This window comes from Petaurus breviceps, unplaced genomic scaffold (genome assembly GCF_028583685.1).
Source record: "Petaurus breviceps papuanus isolate PSGF00001 unplaced genomic scaffold, PetGlider_PUasm1.0 90847, whole genome shotgun sequence".
NCBI lineage: Eukaryota > Metazoa > Chordata > Mammalia > Diprotodontia > Petauridae > Petaurus > Petaurus breviceps.
This window is the reverse complement of record NW_027187360.1, coordinates 3,401,699-3,422,773: the sequence shown is the minus strand read 5'-3', so window position 1 is coordinate 3,422,773 and position 21,075 is coordinate 3,401,699. Positions and strand designations below refer to the sequence as shown.

Below are 21,075 nucleotides of genomic sequence, written 5' to 3'. Positions count from 1 at the left end.
AACGATTACAGTTTTGTAAAAGTGGAATGGTCTGCCTTGGGAAACCATGGGTTCTTTTTCCCTGGAGGTCCTTAAGCAAAGGCTGCATGAGCATTCCCCATCTTCTAAAGGTCTTCACTTGACCCTGCCTCCACCCCCTTCAAGGGTGCCTCAAACGAGGCAGGATGCTTTGTTGACAATAGAAAAGCCAGCCCTAGGTCTCTCTTTCATTTTTACAACCAAATTCCTAGAAAAAAAAAGCTGTTTATTCTTGTCTTCACTTTCTTTCTATGAGTTCAGGCCACCCATTGTATGTTGTAGATGACATTAGTGGAAAACTGGACATGGAGAAATGAAGACCTGAATTCAAATCCTACCTCAGATGCTTTACTAGCTGTGTGACCCTGAGTAAGTCATTTCTTTAAGCCTCAGTTTCCTCATCTATAAAATAAGGAAAATAATAGTCCCTTCCTCACAGGGTTGTTGTGAGATTTGAAATATCATAGGTAAAGCACTATGGAAATATTAAAGCACTATTCAAATGCTAGTTGTCATCATTGTTATTGTTATTACGGTGGAGAGAAGATTCTTATTCAGGCTTGGAATGAATTAGATGGTTTCTGAGATCCCTTCCATCTCTGAGATTCTGTGAACCTGTACAGAGAGTGACCATATGGATGAAATTACAAATCTTTTGCAAGTATTCAAGTTAAGAGTGATGAAAATTTGAGCTAAATTGTGTTAAGAGAATGAAGAACAAGGGAGATTGGAGTAATCAGGGAAGGCTTCATGGAAGAAGTGGAACTGGAAGCACAATTTGCAGCTGGTACTTTCAAAATTTTGCTATAGTGGGTGTGGTGTAATGACCAGAGTGCTGAGCCTGTAGTCAGAACTTCCTGTCACCACCATCAGACTGATTTAATTTGATTTCTACAGGATTGGATTCCTGCCTCAGAAACTTAATAGCTGTGGGATCCATGGGTGAGTGACTTAGCTTGTTAAAACCACAATGTTTTTAATCTATCGAATGAGAATGATGATAATAATACTTTTACTGCCTTCCCTGTGGTTTGTTGCGAGGAAGGTCCTTTTCAAACCTCAAAGTACCATATACCTATGAGTTAGTATAATCCCCTCCTTGAGTTTTAAAGGGCCCCATGGTGGGTTCTGTTTCATGCTTCAGTTAGGGCTTGGGCCAGGTGAACCTCTAAGTGTTTTCCATCTCTGAAGTTACATAATTCTGTTTCTATAACTGAACCGAATCCCTTTCAGGGTGAGGAGTGCTCTCATAGTTTTGTTTTGTTTTTACACATCTGTAATATTTTATAGATGTAAATCTTCTACAGATGTGATGTAAATCTTTTACAGATGTAATCTTCACTGGAGAAGGAAATGGCAAACCTCTCCTCTATCTCTGCCAAGAAAACCCCAAGAGCAGTATGGTCTGTGTGGTCACAAAGAATAGGACATGACTGAAGAAATCTTTTAAAAGTTTTTTTTTTTATTTTGAACCGAAGAACACCAAATAAAACGAGAATTTCCATACAGAGAAGAACAGAATTAGAGGCTTTTACACAACACTGTGATCTTCTATCACATGGGGCTTACTTTTCCTTTTCAGTCTATAATAAATCAATGTGTCTTTCAAAGTTGTCCTACGTGTCTGTGTTTCTTTCTGTCTTCCCTTCTGTTCTCTTCTTTGCATTTAGGAAAATGCTTCAATGATACGGTTCCATTTTCTTCTCTCTCTTTTTTAAAAATGCCCTCTTCATTGGAAAAAGAAAAAAAAAAAGAAATCTCTTGTAACAAGTATGCATAGTGCAGCAAAACAGATTCTCACGTTGCCCATATCTGAAAATGTGTGTTTCATTGGGTATTTTGTGGCAATCACCTCTGTGTCAGGAGATAAAGAAGGAGCTGGAGCAGTCACATAGCGAGATGGAGGTTTAACCAATCAACAGCCCTTCTGCTCCATAAGTATCCTTGAATTATTAAAAAACGCAAGATGGGTAGGCACTCTATGGCAAATTTTTCAAAATGGATTTTTATTTATATTATGTATCATCTATATAATAAAATATATTATTTATATTATATAATTATTTGTATATCATTAATATATTACATTATTATTTATATTATATCTATATATTTACACCACCCAGATTTCCTGATGTATCCCTCTCCTTTCTAGAGAATCATCTTATAATAAATAATTTTTAATACGATAAAGAGAAAAAAATTTCTTTAAAATTTATCAATGCATTGGAAAAAATGATGTTATATGTAATGTTCCACAACCATGGACCTTCAGTCTCTGCAAAGTAAAAAGAGAAGTGTATTCTCATATCTCTTCTTTGAGGACAAGCTTGTTATTTATAATTTCACAACAGTTTTGACTGGTTTGTGGTGTTCTTTCCATTTATATTGCTGTAATCATTATGTATATTGTTTCTTGGTTCTGATTACTTCACTGTGCTTCAGTTCATGTAAGTCTTTCCATGTTTCATTGTTATTATGTTCATCATTCTCATTGTTTCTCACAGAAAATTCCATTATAAATGCACATGTTGTGTATATGTGTACATGACTAAACAAATTGTGGTATATCTGTTTCTATATATGTGGCTAAATAAATTGAGGCATATATGCATATGTATGTGTGTACACATGTATGTATATATGTGTACATATGTGCATGCGTGTATACATGCCATAACTTCAGAATGGATTTATATAACATACGTACAGTTATATAACCTAGATTTCCTCCTGTATCCCTTTTCCTCCCAGGGAATCACCTTTTATAACAAATAAATCTTTAAAAAGATGAAAAGAAAAAAATTCAGTAAAACTGGTCAATGCATTGAAAAAAATGACATATGTAATATTCCACAACCATGGACCTCTCATGAAACATTCTTCAACTTCTGAAATACTTCATTTTGCATCTGCTGCTCTGCCTAGTTTCAAATTCACAGAACAAGGTGCTCCTGTACCAGGAGCCCACTGATATTCTCTCCTCCCCCCATCTCCTGCTTTCTTTCCTCCTCTGGTATACTGCCTGCTCCTTTAGATTGTAATCTCAAGAGTAAAGATTATCTTTATTAATTATATCCCCAGCATTTAGCACAGTGCCTGGTACCTAGTAGGTGCTTAATAAATATTTATTGAACTGAGCTGAATAAATATGTCTCTCTTTGTGTCTATGTATACACCACAGTTTGTTTATCCATTCCTTAATCAATGAATACCTATTTTGTTTCCAGTTTTTTGCTACCACAAAAAGTGTTGTTATAAATATTTTGATGTATGCAGAGCCTTTCTTTTTGTCAGTGACCTTTGGGGATATATGTCTATATGGAATCTCTGAGTTAAAGGGTATGGATATTTTAGTTATTTTATTTGCAAAATTTCAAATTGTTTTCCAGAATGGCTGGACTAATTCACAGCTCCACCAACAATGTATCAGTGTGCTGTGACAAACTTATGGGAAGATATGGATCAGTTATAATTGACATAGTCTCCACCTATGTAGAGAATACCCACATGGATGAGATCCCAGATCCATTGGAATATTGGAATCCATAGCTTTTTGCTATTTATTGGTTGTTAACTCCATACACAAACATGTATCTTCTGACAAATGTAATGGTCCCTCCACCACCCTCATACATGTAATCCTTTTGGCCATTCTTTTCTGGTTATATAATATGGATTTGTTGATGCTATAAAATCTTGGGATCATAGACCTAGAGATGGAAAGAAACTCAGAGGTAATCTAGTCCATCTCTTTCATTTTAGAGATGCAGAAAATGAGGCCCAGAGAAAGTAGGTAACTTGTCCAAGGTCACACAGGTAATCTCAGAAGACAGGATTTGAACCAAGGTCCTGTCATGGCTGTCTTTAATTAAGTAGTTGTAGTCGATATATGCATTGTTTGTTTGGATTTGCTCTCTTCCCTCTTCCTCATTTCACTTATCTCTTTGTAGTGTTAATATTTGTTGTTTCTTATAATGAAGTAATTTTCTGTCACATTAATATATTCCATAGTCAGTTTGACCATTCATCATTGCCACCCAGTTTGATTTCAGCTTTTTGCTATTTTGAGTAGTAGTGCCAGGAATATTTCTGACTTTGTGTTTCCTTTGTACTAAACAGAAAGTGGACCTACTCTGTGCAGGTCCTATGCTCTAGTGAATAGGACTCAAGGAGCTTATGATCTAGTAGGAGAAGCTGGTTATATACATATAGAAAGAGGCAGGTTGGTCCAGTGGAGAGAACACTGCACTTGGAGCTGCAGCATCCACTTATAAGCACCACTTATCATCTTTGTGACCTTGCATTAAGCACTCTAGGCCTCATTTTCTCATCTGTACAATGAAGGGTCTGGGCTAGCTGACCTCCAAGGTCTATGATTCTATGATCCAAGGCAGCAGAAAGTAACTAGCAATACCAGGCAGTCTATGGTCAGTGCCAACTTGGTGGCCCAGAATGTCAGTGGAAACAAGGTCAGAGAAAAGACTCCTGTCAACTGTGGAAATTAGGGAAGGTTTCCTGAATGAGATAGAATTTAAGCTGGGTCTCTGGAAATGATCAGGGGTTAATGAGGCAGAGAGAAGGTAGAGGGAAGGGAGTTGATTCTCAGGCAGGGGAAATAGTGTGAGGACCAAAGAAGAGGCAAGAATGATAGACATAGAGACAGAGGACAATCAGAGAGCAGGTCAGTTTGGTTAGTCAGTCAGTCAACAAGCATTTATTAATCATCTATTGTATGCCAGGCACTGTGCTAAATGCTAGAGATACAAAAAAAATGCAAAAGGCAGTCTGCTCTTAAGGAATTCAGTCTATCAGGGGAAAGGTCTTATAGGGAGGGAAGAGAGACCAACTCACATTTCTGTTCCAAATGCCCCCAAGATCCTAGAGACTGTTTACATGACTTGCAGGGAAAAAAAAAATTCCTTCCACAATTAGACTGGGATCCTTCAGCAAAGAGGGCCAGATCCCAGCTCAAACAACCTGCCCTTCCAAATTCCTTGGTGAACTATGAAGATTAGTTCTTTTAAGCCAGAATCCATGTTCATAGAGTTGTTTATGGGGGCCATACCTTGACAGTGTCCATATGATATCATGGCAGCCAGATGAAAGAGTGGGAAAAAAAGGATCAGACAGTTGCTTGGATTTTTGGTTTCTATGGAGCAACAAACATCTTGATATTTGGAATCTGCTTGCGAAACATCTGGATGTTTGGAATTGGGCAAAACATATTAAAACACCTGCATGGAAACTGAATTGGAAGCTGAAATTTCCCATTTTTTCTTTTAGGTTTTTTGGTGTGGTTTTTTTCTTTGAAGATGGAGTGGGGTGGGGTTTGTGGACATTGTAGAATCAAATCTTAAATTTAAAAAAATTTTACACACACATATATATATATATATAAATATACACATACATAAATGTATATGTATGTATATATTTTAAATGAGCAAAAATTTACCTTCCTCCTCTACCTCTCCCCTCTCCCCCTCCCCCTTCCCCCCCCCCTACAATGAGAATGAAAGAAGAATATAACACTGGTTACAAATACATGTAGTCAGGGCAGCTAGGTGGTACAGTGATTAGAGCACTTGGCCCGGGATTCAGGAGGTCCTGAGTTCAAATCCTGCCTCAGACACTTGACACTTACTAGCTGGGTAACCTTGGGCAAGTCACTTAACCCCAATTGTCTCACCTTCTCCCCTACAAAAAACAAAACAAACAAACAAAAAAGCCCCCACAAATACATGTATGTAGTCAAGCAAAACACATTTCCTCACTGGTCATGTCCAAAAAATATATGTCTCATTCTGCATTTTTCTCTCTATCAGCAAGTGTATAGCATGTTTCATGAACAGCTAGGTGGCGCAGTAGATAGAGGGCTGGGCCTGGAGCCAGGAAGGCCCAAGTTCAAATCTGGCCTCAAACACTTAATAGCTGTATGACCCTGGGCAAATCACTTACCTTGTTTGCCTCAATTCTTCATCTGTAAAATGATCTAGAGAAGGAAATTGCAAACCACTCCAGTATCTCTGCCAAGAAAACCCCAAATGGGGTCATGAAGGGTTGAACATGACTGGAAGACTGAACAAGAACAAAAGCATGTTTCATCAATGGTTCTCTGGAATCGTAGTTGATGATTGCACTGATCAGAGTTACTAATTCTTTGAAAGTTGTTTGTTTTTACACTATTGTCGTCAGTGCACAAATTGTTTTCCTGATTCTGTTCTGAAGAATCAAATTTTAATGGAACTCTGGTTAATTTAACATTCTGGCTCCCCAGAAGACATCCAAAACCTCATTTAGTCTCTCTCCTTTGTGAAAATCTTTCCAGATTTCCTGAGGTCACTTCCTTGATTTTGTAAGTACAGTTTGTGGACCAGGACTGATTTTTTGGTCTGTAAAATGGAACTGGAAACCATAGCAGCCTGGGACTGGTGGCAGAAACTAGAGAAATTTAACTTTGAAGAAGAGTAGACTAAGGGAAGAACCACGAACACTATTCACATCTGAAGAGCTGTCAGGAGAAAGAGAGGTTCAATGTGTTTTGTCTGACATCAGGGGCCACTGCTAAGACCAAAAAAAAAAAAAAAGCTACTAGGAGGCAGATTTTAACTCAATATAATCATCTAATATTTAGGTTTTGAGTGCTAGAATCAGAGCTGTCCAACAATGGTATGGGCTCCCTTAGGAGCTAGCAAGTTTCCCATTATTAGGGATGTTTAAGCAGAAGTTGAATGACAACTTTAGGCAGGAATGGCACTGTATCAGATTGTATATTGTCCTAGATGCCTTCGGAGGGCACTTCCCATGACAAGATGATCCTGCAAGAATGTTCAAGGCCACTTGCCTAGGATGGGATATAGAAATGGAGAAGATCATAGGGTTTGGGCAGCAAGGGACTGAGCCTAGGAGGTTCCCTGGAAGTTGATATTTTGAATAAAAAAGTTATATGAATAAGTTTCCCCAAATCTCTGATATAAATCTTTTTCTTTGTTTCTTGTCCCTTTCTCTCCTCTCATTTCTTCCCTATTCCCTTATTTCTCCCTCCTTTCTTCCCTCCCTTCCTTTATCCTTTTTTATCCTCCCTCCCTTCCTTTTTTTTTTTTTTTAAAGCAATAGGGGTTAAGTAACTTGCTCAAGGTTACACGGCCAGTTATTTCTGGATGTGGTGCTGAGTATTGGAGCCTCCCTTCCTTTTAATAAATTATCTCCTCCTCAAAGAAGCAGAAATGAAATAAAAGCTATTTTAATTAATTAAAGGTTTGGGTTAGTTCAGATTTTACTTTAGACAGAAGTTCACCATGCCTCAGAATAGAAACCCATCATATGTGTATGATGGGGGCCATCTCCAGTCATTCTTATCTATAGTTTGCCACTGGACCCAGATGGCTCCTGAGGAGAAAGTAAGGCTGATGACTTTGCACAGCCCTCCCTCACTTAAACCCAATTCACTTGCAAGTCATGACATCACCTTCCTGATGTCAACTGGTTCTCTTTGAGAATGAAGGACAAAAAAACGACAACGTGTAAGACACTCTACAATGTACAAAATACTTTACAGCCATTATCTCATCTGACATTCCATGGGGCAGGTATGATGCAGATTACTGTCACCATTGGATATATGAGGAAACTGACATTTAAAAGGACCAAATGGCTTGCCCAAAGTCTTACCTTTGTAATTGAAAAAGCTCGAATTCAAACCTAGGTTTCCCAACACCTACTTCAATACTCTTTTGATTACTCCATGCTGTCTCATAAGATGCTAGAGTCTGAAGTAACCTTAGGCATGATTTAGTCTGACTCAACATTTTACAAATGGAGACCTTGAAGACCAGAGAGGGAACGTGTTTGGATAGGGAATGAGCTATGAAATAGTGTACTCATCAAAGGAAGTGTTCAAACACAGGCTAGATGACTTCTTTTCATGGATGTTGTAGAGAAGAGTATTATGTTGGTTTGTGTTGTACTGATCATTGTCGGAGGTCCCTTCCAGTTTCAAGATTCTGCCATTGCATGAAGGGACTTGCCCAAGGTTATGCAGTGAGTTAGTGGCAGAGGCAGGGTTAGGACCCTGAGACTCCCGACTTATGATCTAGGGCCCTTTCTATTGTCCTACTGCCTCTCACCATCATTATTATTAGTCTTGGATCTGTCTGGTTTAAAATGCATTAGAGGATGCAAGCATGTGCCAAGAGTATCATAATCACCTATTGCTGAGATTAAAATCTCCTGACAAGTGTCCAGAAGTGGTTGCTGAATTGATGCCAGCCCATAATGAATCCTCATTTCCTTAAGATATTAGGCCTGAGGGAGGGGAAGGCAGACAGAGGTGGAGGAAAAGAATTTACCATGTCTGACTATGGGACAGCAACAACAGGAAAGTGGTACATCAAGGAGTTCAGTGTCAAGGGGCAGAGATCCCGGCAATGCAGACCATGGAACGTTGTCACAGGTTTGTGGATTGTGGACCATGGAACCTTGCAGCATGGACCATCATAGGCAGATCCTCCTTTAAGAAAACCTAACAGGAAAATTCAGATGAACAAAATAAATATATTAATGGAGGAAATTACATATTCAGGAGATAGGGCCTGGACCTGTGATTTCATCATATATATCATCACTTGGGCAAGGAAACCAATTCTACAAATGCAAGTTAGCACCTGGAACTCTTAGAGGTTAACAACTTGCCCAAGCCAGTAAATGTCAGAAACAGGACAGACCTTAAACTGAGGTCTTCTAACTACAACACCACATAGAGATTAGATAACATGTCTTTATAGCAGATCCAGTCAGTACGGCTCTGCGACTTCCTCTAGTAATGGCTAGTGGCACTTGAGTAAATGTGGAAAGAACAGATGGGGTCAGGAGAGGAAGGGGAGGTAAACTAGGATTGGATTTTGATAAGACATGAACAAGAGTAGGGGGGAAAAAAGTCAAGGGATTTAAAGGAAAAGTGTGTAGGGTAATCAGGTTGAATGCAAAGGGAAGAAAGTGAACAGAACAGGTTACTGGGGTTTATCCTTTGTTCCCAAAGAAGACCGATGATTTCATGAGGGTGGTATCTTGACTTCCCCATCAATTGGACTGAAGTGAGGCAGAGCTACTCAAAGTCGTCAGCCTCACTCTTTCCCTTTGGAGTCTAGTGGCAAGACCTAAGTCAAGAAGACTGGTGATAGCCCAGGAACAGGAGTTATAGAGTGGGAGAGCAGAGAGGAGTGAAGGGACTAGAGAGCTAAGAGACTTTGTGGTATAATGGGTAGAACTCAAAACTTGGAGGTGGGAAGGCCTATGTTCAAAATCTGTCTTAGCCACTGACTTTGGTTGACTCTGAGTATGTCACTAAACCTCTGTGTGCCTCCATTTCCTCATCTGTAAAATGAGGAGATTGTGCTCAATGGCTTCTAAGACTCCTTCCAGCTCTAAATCTATGAATCTGTGATACTTGGCAAAGACAGAGAATGGCTTCTGACAACTTCATTGTATTTATGAAAGAATCTGAACAAAAATTGTACAGCACAAGAAGGACTGTGTGGATTGGGGCGTCCACATGGATAAAGTCCCATTATTCTCCATATTGCTCTGAATATAGGCCACGGCACCAAAATGAGATCTCTTTGAAAAGAAAAAAAGTACACTTATATATTGAAAATGGATACTTCTCATATCAGGGGCAGGGAACCTGTGTCCTCAAGGTCACATGTGGCTTTCTAGGTCCTCGGGTACAGCCTTTTGACTGAGTACAAGTTTTACAGAACAAATCCTTTTATTAAGGGGATTTGTTCTGTGAAGTTTAGACATAGAGGGTCACATGTGGCCTTGAGGCCGCAGGCTGCCCACTCCTGTGACATAAATTATACTGTGGTTTTATATATTTTGGAGAAAAGTATGTCCTATACTGGAACATTTTGGAATTTTAAAAAATCCAGACTGGTGACTTCATTAGTATAGAGAAATATTGGAAAAGAAACTACTTCTACCAATATAATTGTCCTATAACTTATAGTCTTAGATTAGGGCTCTTAGGAGTTAAGTGACTCACCCAAGGTCACAGACAGTGTATGTCAAATGAGACTTGAACTCAGAGTTTCCTGAATCTGAGACCAGATCTCTACCCACTAGACCTTGTTGTCTTTTGATACGGAATTACATTATTAGAATGTCTTCCGTAAAGTCCTTCCCTGATGCCTCATTTTGGTGTGGAGATGAACCTGGGTTCTTTGAGGGTTCTTAAGTGCTGAGCACAAGTTCTGATGGGTTCTATCAGGCTAGAAAGGTTTTGCATATGGAACTGGCCACAGACTGCATCCACTTTCCAAAGACTAGCCCAGCTAAATGCAGAGAGGTTCATTAAACACCTGGAAACAACAGACCAGCCACTTGATGATAGCTTCTTGGGACATGGCAACCCATGAAAAGAGAAAAATCAAAAGCAGCCCTGTGTGACCCTGGGTAGGTTACTTAACCCCAATTGCCTCCAAAAAAAAAAAAGTGGCCTCACACCTATAATGCAGATATTAGAAATGTTGAGATGAGCATACTTGGAAGGCAGCAGTTAGGGATTTGCCTGTCCCTGTCCCATGATGAAAAGAAGATTATGTCCAGGCTCCTCCCTAGGCTCTAAGCTTTAGTTCTGGAAATGACTTCAGGGACCATTCAGTGTGCCTCCCTCATTTTGCAGACAAGAAAATGGAATCTCAGTGAAGGAAAGTGATGTAGGCAGGATCATAGCCGCAGTAAGTAGCAGAGGTTAGACTTAGACCCTCAGATTTTCTGACTTCAAACCTTCTATCCTTCCCAATGTACCAGACTACTGACTACTACACTCCAATCAAACATTTGGGTTACTTGGCTACACCATAAGGCTAATATTATATATGCTGGGTCAAAACTTCCAAGGGGAAGTAGAAGGCAATGGTGATTTCCTTAGGAAAAGAGGAAAGAGGGAAGAATGTATGTGTGTGGGTATGTGAGCATGGGTAGGAATCCAACAGATCCAGATTCTGCCACTAACTTGCTATGTGTGACCTTGGACAAGTCTCTTCTTTTCTATGGGTTTCAATCTTCTCCTCTTTAATATTAGATGGTTGGCCTAAATGGTCTTTAAGGTCCATTCCAGCTCTGAAAGTCTATATTTTGTTGATTCTACATCTGTGCTTCTACATATATGTCTGGGTGCCTACATTCATAGCCTGTAATAGTCCATGCTCACAGCAGAAATTGGTTAACTTGCTGATACTCATTCCTTCCACTCCCCCTCATCCCACCCAAATTTCTTTTTTTTTTAATAAATCCATAAATTATTTATTTATTAACATTCACTTTGCAAAAATTTGACTTCTAAATTCTCTCCCTTCCTCCAGTCAACCTCTCACACGTTAAGAAGGCAAGCAATAGGGGCGGCTAGGTGGCACAGTGAGTAAAGCACTGGACCCAGAGTCAGGAGGATCTGAGTTTGGTTCCCGCCTTAGACACTTAACACCCACACAAAAAAACTAGCCGTGTAACCTTGGGCAAGTTACTTAACCCCAATTGCCCTCCAAAAGGCAAAAAAAAAAAGCAAGCAATATATCAACTTTACATGTGAAGTCATGTAAAACATATTTCTATAATAGTAATGTTGCAAAAAAATCCCCAAGAAAAAGAAACTGAAAAAATATGCTTCAATCTGCACTCAGAGATCTTTTCTCCTCTTTCTCTCTGCACCTACACATATTATATATGTATGTATGTATGTATGTATATATATATATATATATATCTTTTTAAGTACCTATTTATATTATACATGTGGTTTCCCCCATTAAAAATGTAAGCTCCTTGTGGGCAGGAGTTGTTTTTTTCTTTCTGTGTATCCTGGTGCTTTGCAGTATCTGGTACACAGTAAGTGCTTAATAAATGCATGTTGACTAACATTACTGTGGTCTTTGTGTGTGTGTGTGGTCTTTGGATAATCTATTCTCTTGGTTCTTCAAGAAGAAGTGTGGCATTTTGGACTTGGCATTAGTTAGACCTGGGTTCAAATCCTGCCTCATACACTTACTATCTATGTGACTGTTGGAAAGTCAATTAAACTTTTTCAATTTTTTGATTCTTCATCTTTAAAATGGGGATAACATTAACTATGGTACCCACCTCACAGGGTTGTTATAAGGCTCAAATGAGATGCATATGTATATGTTACTTAATATTATCATTTTACTTTATTTTCAGTTTCTCTGAATTTTTCATGTATATTATTTCTTTTTTTATCAAAGGACTTTTAAAAATAGTATTTTATTTTTTCTAATTACATGTAAAGACAATTTTTAGCAATCAATTTTTTTTTTGCTTTTTGGAGGGCACTTGGGGTTAAGTGACTTGCCCAAGGTCACATGGCTAGTTTTTGTATTTAAGTATCTGAGCCTAGATTTGAACTCAGGTCCTCCTGACTCCAGGGCCGGTGCTCTATTCACTGCGCCACCTAGCCATTACAACAATCATTTTTTATAAAATTTTGAGTTCCAAATTTTCTCCCTCCCTCCCTTTGCTCCCTCCTCCCTAAGACAATAAAGAATTTGATATAGGGTATGTGCAATCATGTAAAACCTATTTCCATATTAGTCATGCTGTGAAAGAAGAAACAGTTTGCAAAAAAAAAATTCATGTTCATTATTTCTTAGATGGTAGTAATATCTCATTACATATTTATAGAAAACAATTTATTTAAATGTACCCCAGCTGATGAGTACCCACTTCATTTCTAGGTTTTCACTAAACCTAATTTATAGTGTTACTAGAAGTGTTTTTGTCTGTATGGGACTTTTCCCTCTGTGTTTGATCTCCTTGGGATATAAATTCAGGAGTGGTTTTGCTGGGTCAAGGAGTATGCATAATTTAATAACTTGTCTAATGCTGACAATCTGGACTTAACTCTCCCAAATCTACTCATAACATAGATGTGAAAAGTGTCTAACATAAAACAGTTGGCCCATGTGTGGTATAGATGGATATCTGATCTGAGATTTGGTCTGCCTCATCTCCAAGGGAGACAATGATTTCCATCTTTATGGAGAGTAGGACTAGGAGGTACCGCCAGTATTCTAGGGAGAAGGGCAGCCATGATCCATGACTGGGTGATCTCTCTTTTACTCTTCTATCTCCAAAAAGGGTCCTGGGCTAGAATTAGATCTATCAAATATCTGTAATCTAGGAATAGGATTCTTTTGTGGCTCAGGATAAAAGCTACTTTTCCTGGTTGCTTTTAAGGGGAAGGTAACACTGGAGATTCTCCGTCAGCTTAGTTCCCTCTCATCAAATACTGGTTATGGGAAAGAAAATCAGGAATAGGTAGTAAGCCTCTTTATCAGAGTAAGAAATAAACATAAATCTAAGCAATTATGCAGATTATAGTAGATGAAAAGATATATACAATCTTTGGGCTAATGAGTTTCACTTTGATTTTTGGAAAAATTCTAGAACACATTATGAAAGAGACAGCTTGTGATCATTGAGAAAGGAAAATAGTGATCTCTAAGAGCCAACAGATCTTCATAAAGAATGACTCATGCTGGACTAACTAATGAGCCCTTTGGCAGGAAGATAAGATCTTAATGACCGAGAGAGGATGATTTCACTAGGAAGACCCTTTTAACAGTGTCTAGGGTTGCAGATACTAGTAGTAAAGGGGCATGTAGGGGGTTGGCTTTCCCACATTTCTTCAACTCCAGGGGGATATCCTGTTTGCCACTCGAAAGTTCATTCTCTCTCTTGCCCTTGTCTCTGTCAAACTCCCTCTCTACTTCTCTTACCAGATGTTTAAAATCTGAAGTCTTTTCTCCACTTGAGAAGTATCAATGCCAAAGGTTCAGAGGTTTTTCGTCAATCAGGAGTCATATCTCCCCTTCTTTCCCTCCTTCCATACTGTACATAGCACAAAGAGTCACATACAGTTAGGGACTGTCCTTCAGGAAGCTGACCCAGGCTTGAGGAGCGGGTGGGGTTATATTTATATAGTTCCAAATTGTTGTTCTGGACCTGATTCTGGTCAGCAGGGAGGAAATGATGGGAACTTTGGAAGGAAGTGACTTCCATCTCAGAATTTATGACAGAGGAAAGGAGGAACATGTCCCCATAAAAAAAAAAAAGAAAAGGACAGAGTTTGTAATCTTTAGACCAATGACTATGACTTTGGTTCCTAGAAAAATGTTAAACTATATTATAAAAGAGGTAACTTGTAAGCATTTAGAAAGGAAAGCAGTATTCTTTAAGAACCAAACTATTATCATAAAGAATCGCTCATACAAGATTAACCCCAGTCACTGAATAGCAGAATCTGAGTCATAAAGAACCTAAAAGGACATTGCATTCAAACTATCCCAAAACAAGAATCTCCTCTACAGCATATGTAATTGAAATCCTAGATGCTTTGCTTTCTGGAATATCATTCCAAGTTCTCCATTTCTTTATATTGTTGGCTGCTAAATCTTGTGTGACTCTGAATATGCATCTGAAGTATTTGAATTCTGTCTTTCTGGTTGCTTGCAATATTTTTTCCTTGACCTTGACTTTTTCAATATTGGGGTTTCTTTTTTTTTTTTTTGCCTTTTTTGGGAGGGCAATTGGGGTTAAGTGACTTGCCCAAGGTCACACGGCTAGTTTTTGTGTTAAGTGTCTGAGGCCAGATTTGAACTCAGGTCCTCCTGACTCCAGGGCCAGTGCTCTACTCACTGTGCCATCTAGCCGCCTCTCATTTTGGGGTTTCTTTTTAGGAGGAAACCAGTAGATTCTTTCAATGTTTGCTTTGCCCTCTGGATATAAGATATCTGATAGTTTCTTGAAATATGATGTCGAGGTTCTCTTTGTGTCATAGCCTTCAGGTTGTCCAACGATTCTTAAATAATCTCTTCTTGATCTATTTTTCAGGTCAGTTGTTTTTCCTATATTTCTACATATTCTTCTATTTAAAAATTCTTTTGACTTTATTTCTTTAAATAATAAATATTTTTAGGTTATATTACATGCTATATAATAAATATATTATACATTATATATATAAAATATTAGATATTTTATGAATAAATTTCTTAAATAAATATTTTTATTATTTCTTAAATGACTCACAAAGTCATTAGCTTTTTTGGGGTTCAATTTTAATTTTAAAGCAGTTATCTTTTTCAGTACAGCTGAATCTCTTTTATCAAGCTGTTAATTCTCTTTTCATATCTTTCTTGTACATCTCTCAACTCTTTTTCTATTTTCCCTCTACCACTCTCATTAGGTTTTTATAATGACTTTTTGCTGATTTTAAACTCTTCTAGGAATTCTTGTGAGATTGTTTACAATCTGCATTTTTCTTTGAGGCTTTGCTTAAAGATGTTTTCAAGTCATTGTCTTCTGTATTTGTGTCTTGAGCTTCCCTATCACCATAATAACTCTTTATGGCTGAGTTCTTTTTGAGTTTGCTCATTCTTCCAGTTTACTTCTTGACTTTGGACTTTATGCTAGTGTTAGGTTCTGTGTACTTCTATGAGAGATGTTTGACCTGAGCTTCTGTCATTTTACAGCTTTCAGTCACTTTTACAATTCAGTCTGTGTCTTTGAGAACATGCAAATTTTCAGCACTCCCAAACTGGTGTGACCTGGGGAGAAGTTTGTTCACTTCCCTCTTTGTCTGATATCTGCAGGTTCCTGATCCAGGTTTGGTTCTGTTGGCTTGTGTGCAGTTGAATTTCAGTATACTACCACTGGACTTAGTCACTGTTAGCCCCCTGGGAAGTATGTAGATTCAGAGCAACTCTACTGCTGGATCCTCTTTGGTCTAAGACACTCTTACCCTGATTGTTCCACTGCAGGTTTAGGTGCTAGACTCAAGGCTAGAACTGAGTCTCAGTTCTGCTCCTGGGCCCATTTCTAGAACTTGTTCCTTGTTCAGTTCTCAGCTAAGACCTACTCACTCAGGGACTATTCCTTTCTATCCTGGATCTGTGACCCTCAACACAGCAGCCAGATGGCACCCATTCCTGGACCCAGTGCTAGGTTGGAGATTCCCTGGTATCTCCTTTTACCCTGATGCTTCCTTCCTGAATATTGTCTAATCCTTCGTTTGGAACCTATGTGCTAGAGTGCTCCTCATTGCTGTCTCTGTGCCTGCCTACTTCTGGTTAATCCCTGTACCCAATGTTTAAAGACCTCTCTATTTGTCTTCCGAAGCTGTTCTGGGTTAGAAAAATAATGCATTGTGAATTTTTCTTGGTTTTCCTGCTCAGAATTCAGTCTGGCATGTTTTTTTTTTAGTTGTTGTGAAGGAGGTATGCTGCATGAGTTAGGCAAAAATGATTCTTCTCACTTGACATCTTGACTCTGTCTCCCTCTCTATATCATACATGACAAGTGGTCGATCAACTTTTGCTTGAAGACCAGTCAAGAAGTTAAAGGTGTCTGTCAGTAAGTCAGTAATTAAACATTAAATGCCTGCCACATGCCAGGTACTGTGCCAAGTGCTCTCATCTTACATTTAATTGTAATTTTATTTTTTATATATGTAAACAATAAATTCTAACATTCATTTTTCAAAACTTCAAGTTCCAAATTCTCTCCCTTCCTTCCTCCCCTCAGAAAGCAAGCAATATGATATGGACTATACATGTGTAGTTATATAAAACATTTCCGTATTATTAGCCATGTTGAAAAATAAAATAGTGACCACCCCCCCCCATAAAGAAAAATTTTAAAGTATGTTTTAATCCACATTTAGACTCTATCAGTTCTTTCTCTGGAGGTGGATAGCATTTGTCGTCATAAGTCCTTTGGAATTGTCTTGGGTCATTGCATTGCTGAGAACAGCTAAGTCATTCACAGTTGCTCATTGTACAATATTGCTTTTGCTGTGTACAGTGTTCTCCTGGTACCAAGCACTCTTAAGGCAGTCCCTTCCACTTTGGGATCACTCTGCTTGTTTTGGGGGCATTCCTTTACATAAAACCAAAAATTTCCTCTTTTCACCTTCCAGCTATTACTCCTGTTTCTTCTCTCTGGGCCAAGGAGCATAAGTGTCAATTCTTCAGATTCTTGGAAAACAGTTATTACTTCCCCCTCCCCTTAAGAATTTTCTTGTCTAGGATAAATATTCCTAATTCCTTCAAACAGTCCTCATATGGTATGTTCTCCAGACCTGTCATCATCATGTTTGTCCTTCTATGGTTACTCTTTACTTCATCAACTTCTTTCTTAAAGTATGGCACCCAGAACTGAACAGAGTGTTCCAGATAAGGTCTGACCAGGACAAGGGACCAAGGGGGAAGGGAAAGAGAATAAGAATTTATTAGGTGTCCAATATGTACCAGGCATTGTGCTAAGTGGTTTACAAATAATATCTCATTTGATTTTCACAACAATCCTGCAAAGCAGGTGCTGTTATTATCTCCATTTTATAATTGAAGAAACTGAGGCAAACAGAGGTTAAGTGACTTGCCCAGAGTCACACAACTAGCAATTATCTGAGGCCAGATCTGAATCCAAGTCTTCCTGACTCCAGGCCCAGTATTCTATCTACTGTGCCAGCTAGCTGTCTCAAAGCTGTAACTAGGCTTTTTGACTAAGGATGCAAAATTTAGAGGGCACTGACAGAACTTAAAATCCTTCAGCAGTATAGAAATAACAGAGCTTAGCACCTAGTCAGCACCAGGCTACTACCAGACAGGTAGATCTGGGAAAAATTATAGACATATTGTATCTAGATTTCAGCAAAGTATCTGATGAAACCTTTCAAAACCTTTCTTGTGGACAAGATGGAGAGATGTAAGTTAGAATAGTTGAGTGGATTCAGAGATAGTTGAATTACTGAACCCACAGAGTACTTATTGAAATGCTGATGTCATCTTGAGTAGTTAGTACAGCAGGATGCTGAAGTGATCAATCCTTGCCTCTGTGCTATTGAACATTTGTATTTATGACTCAGATTAAGGCATAGAGGACATGCCTAGACAATTTACAGTTGACATGAAGTTGAGGAAGATAGCTAATCCCCTGATTCAAAGAGTCAAGATCCCAAATTATTTTAGCAGGTGAGAATGATGGATAAAATCTAATAAGATTAAATCTAGTGTAGACAAATATGAAGTCCTACACTTTGCTTCAAACAATCAACTGCAGAAATTGAGTATGGGGAAGCATAACTAGAGAATAGCTCATGGGGAAAAGATCTGGGGGCTTTACTGGACTGCAGGCTCAATATGAGTAAATATTGTGATAAAGCAGTCAAAAAAAGCAAATGTAAACATAGACAGCAGAGAGATGGGACTTTCATGCTAGGAATCCTAGGTACAAAGCCCAAAGGAAGCAAAGGATGCTGAGCTACAGAGGGGAGGAGGTAGTGCATTCCAGGGCATCCCAGAGATGGAGGGAGCCTCTGTAAATGCAAGAAAGCAGGAGTGGAATGCTGAATTTGGGGTTCAACAAGCAGGTCAGGCTAGAACACAGTGGGTGAAATGCCTAAAGGAGGTGTGGCTTGGACTGCTAGAAGATGAGGTTGAATAGAATAAGAACTCGCTGCTATTCAGATTATTAGTTGAATGACACCTTTGGTTTAAATGACCCTGTGAAGCAGGCAATCCAAGAATTATCTCCTTTACAGAGGTGACTGAGAAGTTAAATGACTTGTCTATGGTCATACATCTCTTCATTTCTCACCAGGCTACAATCTGGACTCTTCTGTAAATTTATTTTTATATGTTGTCTTCCCACATTAGAATGTAAGCTCCTTGAGGGCAGGGACTGTCTTTCATTTTGCTTATATTTGTATTCCCAGAGTTTAGCACAGTACCTGGCATATAGGGAGCACTCAACAAATATTTAGACTGACTGTCTAATCTCTTAAATTCTGGAGCTGTGATGCAAACACTGGTCTCTCGATCTCAAGTACATTTCATTTCCAAGTTTTTTGCTGACGAAAGCAGGGTGTGGGGGGGGGAGGGGACGTTGGGGGGGGGGCTGTGAAACAAAGTCATATTATTGTAGCAAACCCATTTCCTTTTGTAGGCTGGGAGAGCAGCTGGATCTCTGCTTCTAATTGGAGATGGAAAGCGCTCGTAAAACTGGAAATTGCTGCGGGTGGGGAGTGGGGCTGCTTTAATGAACAAAGGTGTTTCTTGCTTCCAAGAAAATGGAATGAGAATGGAAGTGTTCTAAAAGACCCACCCTCAAATTCTACTCTTTCCTCCAAGAACCCTCTCAAAAACCTATTTTGGAAATAAGGAAATCGAGGCATAAGTGGTTTTAACGCTATCAGTAAGCTCTTTGAAGGCAGGCAGGGACCGTGGTCTCTCTTTGTGTAATCCCTTCTGTAATGACAAAAGCATCGAACCCGGCACACCGTAGGTGCTTAATAAGTGTTTGTGGAATTGAACTGAACTATTCTGCCCTTCGCAGTGGGCTAGGGGCTGGGGCCTGGCTCGGGAAGGAAACCCTGGCGTCCTGGGCCCCTCGGACGCACACACCTCCTTGGGGCGGGGAGGGGGCGGTGCGTGGCTCGGGGCCGACTGTCTCGGCTTGGGGAGAGAGGGGAGGGTCCGGGAGAAGGAGCGGACATAAGAGGCTCTGGGCTTCCGCAGCCCAAACTCTCACCTGCAGCCAGGCGCTTTGTCTTCGTCCAGTCCCGGCCATGGCGTGGTTCCTTCTGATCGCGCTGCCGGCCGCGCTGTTTCTGCTGCTGCTCCTGTCCCGCCGGCGAATGCGGTGAGTGGGCCGACCCAAAACGTCTATAGCCTCATTCCCTCATCCCTGTCCCAACTACTTTCTCCGCCGCCGCCCTCGCTCCTCCTGCCAGGCTCCTGCCCTGCACCACGGAGCCCGGGTCCCTGGGACCCCGGGAATCCAAGTCTGATGGGGGATACACAGGCACCGAAGCCAAAACTGTTCACTAAAGGAAGATGCTTAGAGTTCCCCGAATGGGGAGATTCAGCCTTTTAGTACGAGGAAGGGCATAGTAACTAGAATCGTTGTCTCGGGAAACTCTGTATCCCTAGGAAAACGGACCCATGCGCCCCAAGGGAAGGAGACCGTGACTAGAGAACCCCCATCCTCACGCCAGCAGCCTTTAGAGCCTCCTGGCTTTAAGTCTGTTGAGGTGTAGAGAGCCCGGATAGGAGTGGAGAGTTTTTAGCCTCAAATTCTATTTTCTTACTTAATATCTGTGTGATTTTGGTCATTGGAGAGAACTTTGTAGGAAGGACTCAAATCTCCTCATCTGTAATTTAAGGGGGGAGGGAGCTAAGTGGTTTCCAAGGTCCCTTGCTGTTCTGACAATCAAAGATTCCTCGGAACTGCAAATGCTTGGGGAGTTCCAAATAGAAAGAAACTATGAGACTCCTTTTCTTGGTGTCCCAGGCAGAGCAAAGCTTCTTCACGTAGGTCAGGAATGGATAGGCATTTATCCGGTGTGGGCAGAGCAGACACCTGCTGGGGCTGGGACACCAGGCCTCAGAAAACCATAATGCAAAGAACGACAGACCAGGAGTCAGGATATCTAGGTTCTATGCCTGGTTCTGTCACTTGGGTTGCTCTGGTCAGGTCCCTTACCTTCTTTAGGCCTCAGCCTCTTCATTTAGAGGGCTGATCTAAATGGTCTCTAAGGCTCCCTCCATCTCTGACAGTCTGTGTTCTAAGGTCCCTTCGAGCTCTGACCTCCCTGTGTTCTACTTTCTTGTAGTTCCTCCAACTATGACGATCTTTATTTTCCATCTGTAAAAAAAAAAAAAAAAAAAGAGGAGTTTGGACTAAATGATTTCTACAATTCCTTCAAGCTCTAAATGTACTCTCCTATGATCTCTGAAAGAGATTAAGTTGAACCTGTAACTTTCCTATGTGTTCTCTTATCCTACTTGGGTTCGGCAATTCAACAAACTTTTTATTCCAGATTTTCAAAGGTGACTGCTGGGTTGTCCAAAATCTGCCCAGGGATGTGTCAGGGATCCAGATCTCTTTTAAAAGACGAAACACAGTACACCTCCTTTGCCTTCCTGAATGTCTCCATTCCCTATGGGCCAGTCACACCCCATTGTTACCCACATTCCTATT

At 39.9% G+C, this 21,075-nt stretch overlaps 2 protein-coding genes and 1 long non-coding RNA gene across 3 annotated transcripts in view; 2 read left to right on the top strand and 1 right to left on the bottom strand.

Moving 5' to 3' along the window:
* ZNFX1 (zinc finger NFX1-type containing 1) overlaps positions 1 to 21,075 on the top strand; it is a 474,364-nt gene that overhangs the window by 114,306 nt on the left and 338,983 nt on the right. The gene's annotated exons all lie outside the window — the stretch shown is intronic.
* LOC138149388 (uncharacterized) lies at positions 1,494 to 19,755 on the bottom strand. The gene is made up of 4 exons (XR_011165301.1): positions 19,624 to 19,755; positions 8,370 to 8,542; positions 5,980 to 6,099; positions 1,494 to 1,745 (listed from the first exon to the last, which is right to left on the bottom strand). It is a non-coding gene; the product is annotated as an uncharacterized lncRNA (long non-coding RNA).
* The window catches only part of PTGIS (prostaglandin I2 synthase), a 54,796-nt gene continuing 53,225 nt past the window's right edge, over positions 19,505 to 21,075 (top strand). The window contains exon 1 of the mRNA XM_069072384.1: positions 19,505 to 19,734. Coding sequence (XP_068928485.1) covers positions 19,661 to 19,734 — 74 coding nt within the window. The 5' untranslated portion in view covers positions 19,505 to 19,660. The remainder of the gene's footprint in view (positions 19,735 to 21,075) is intronic.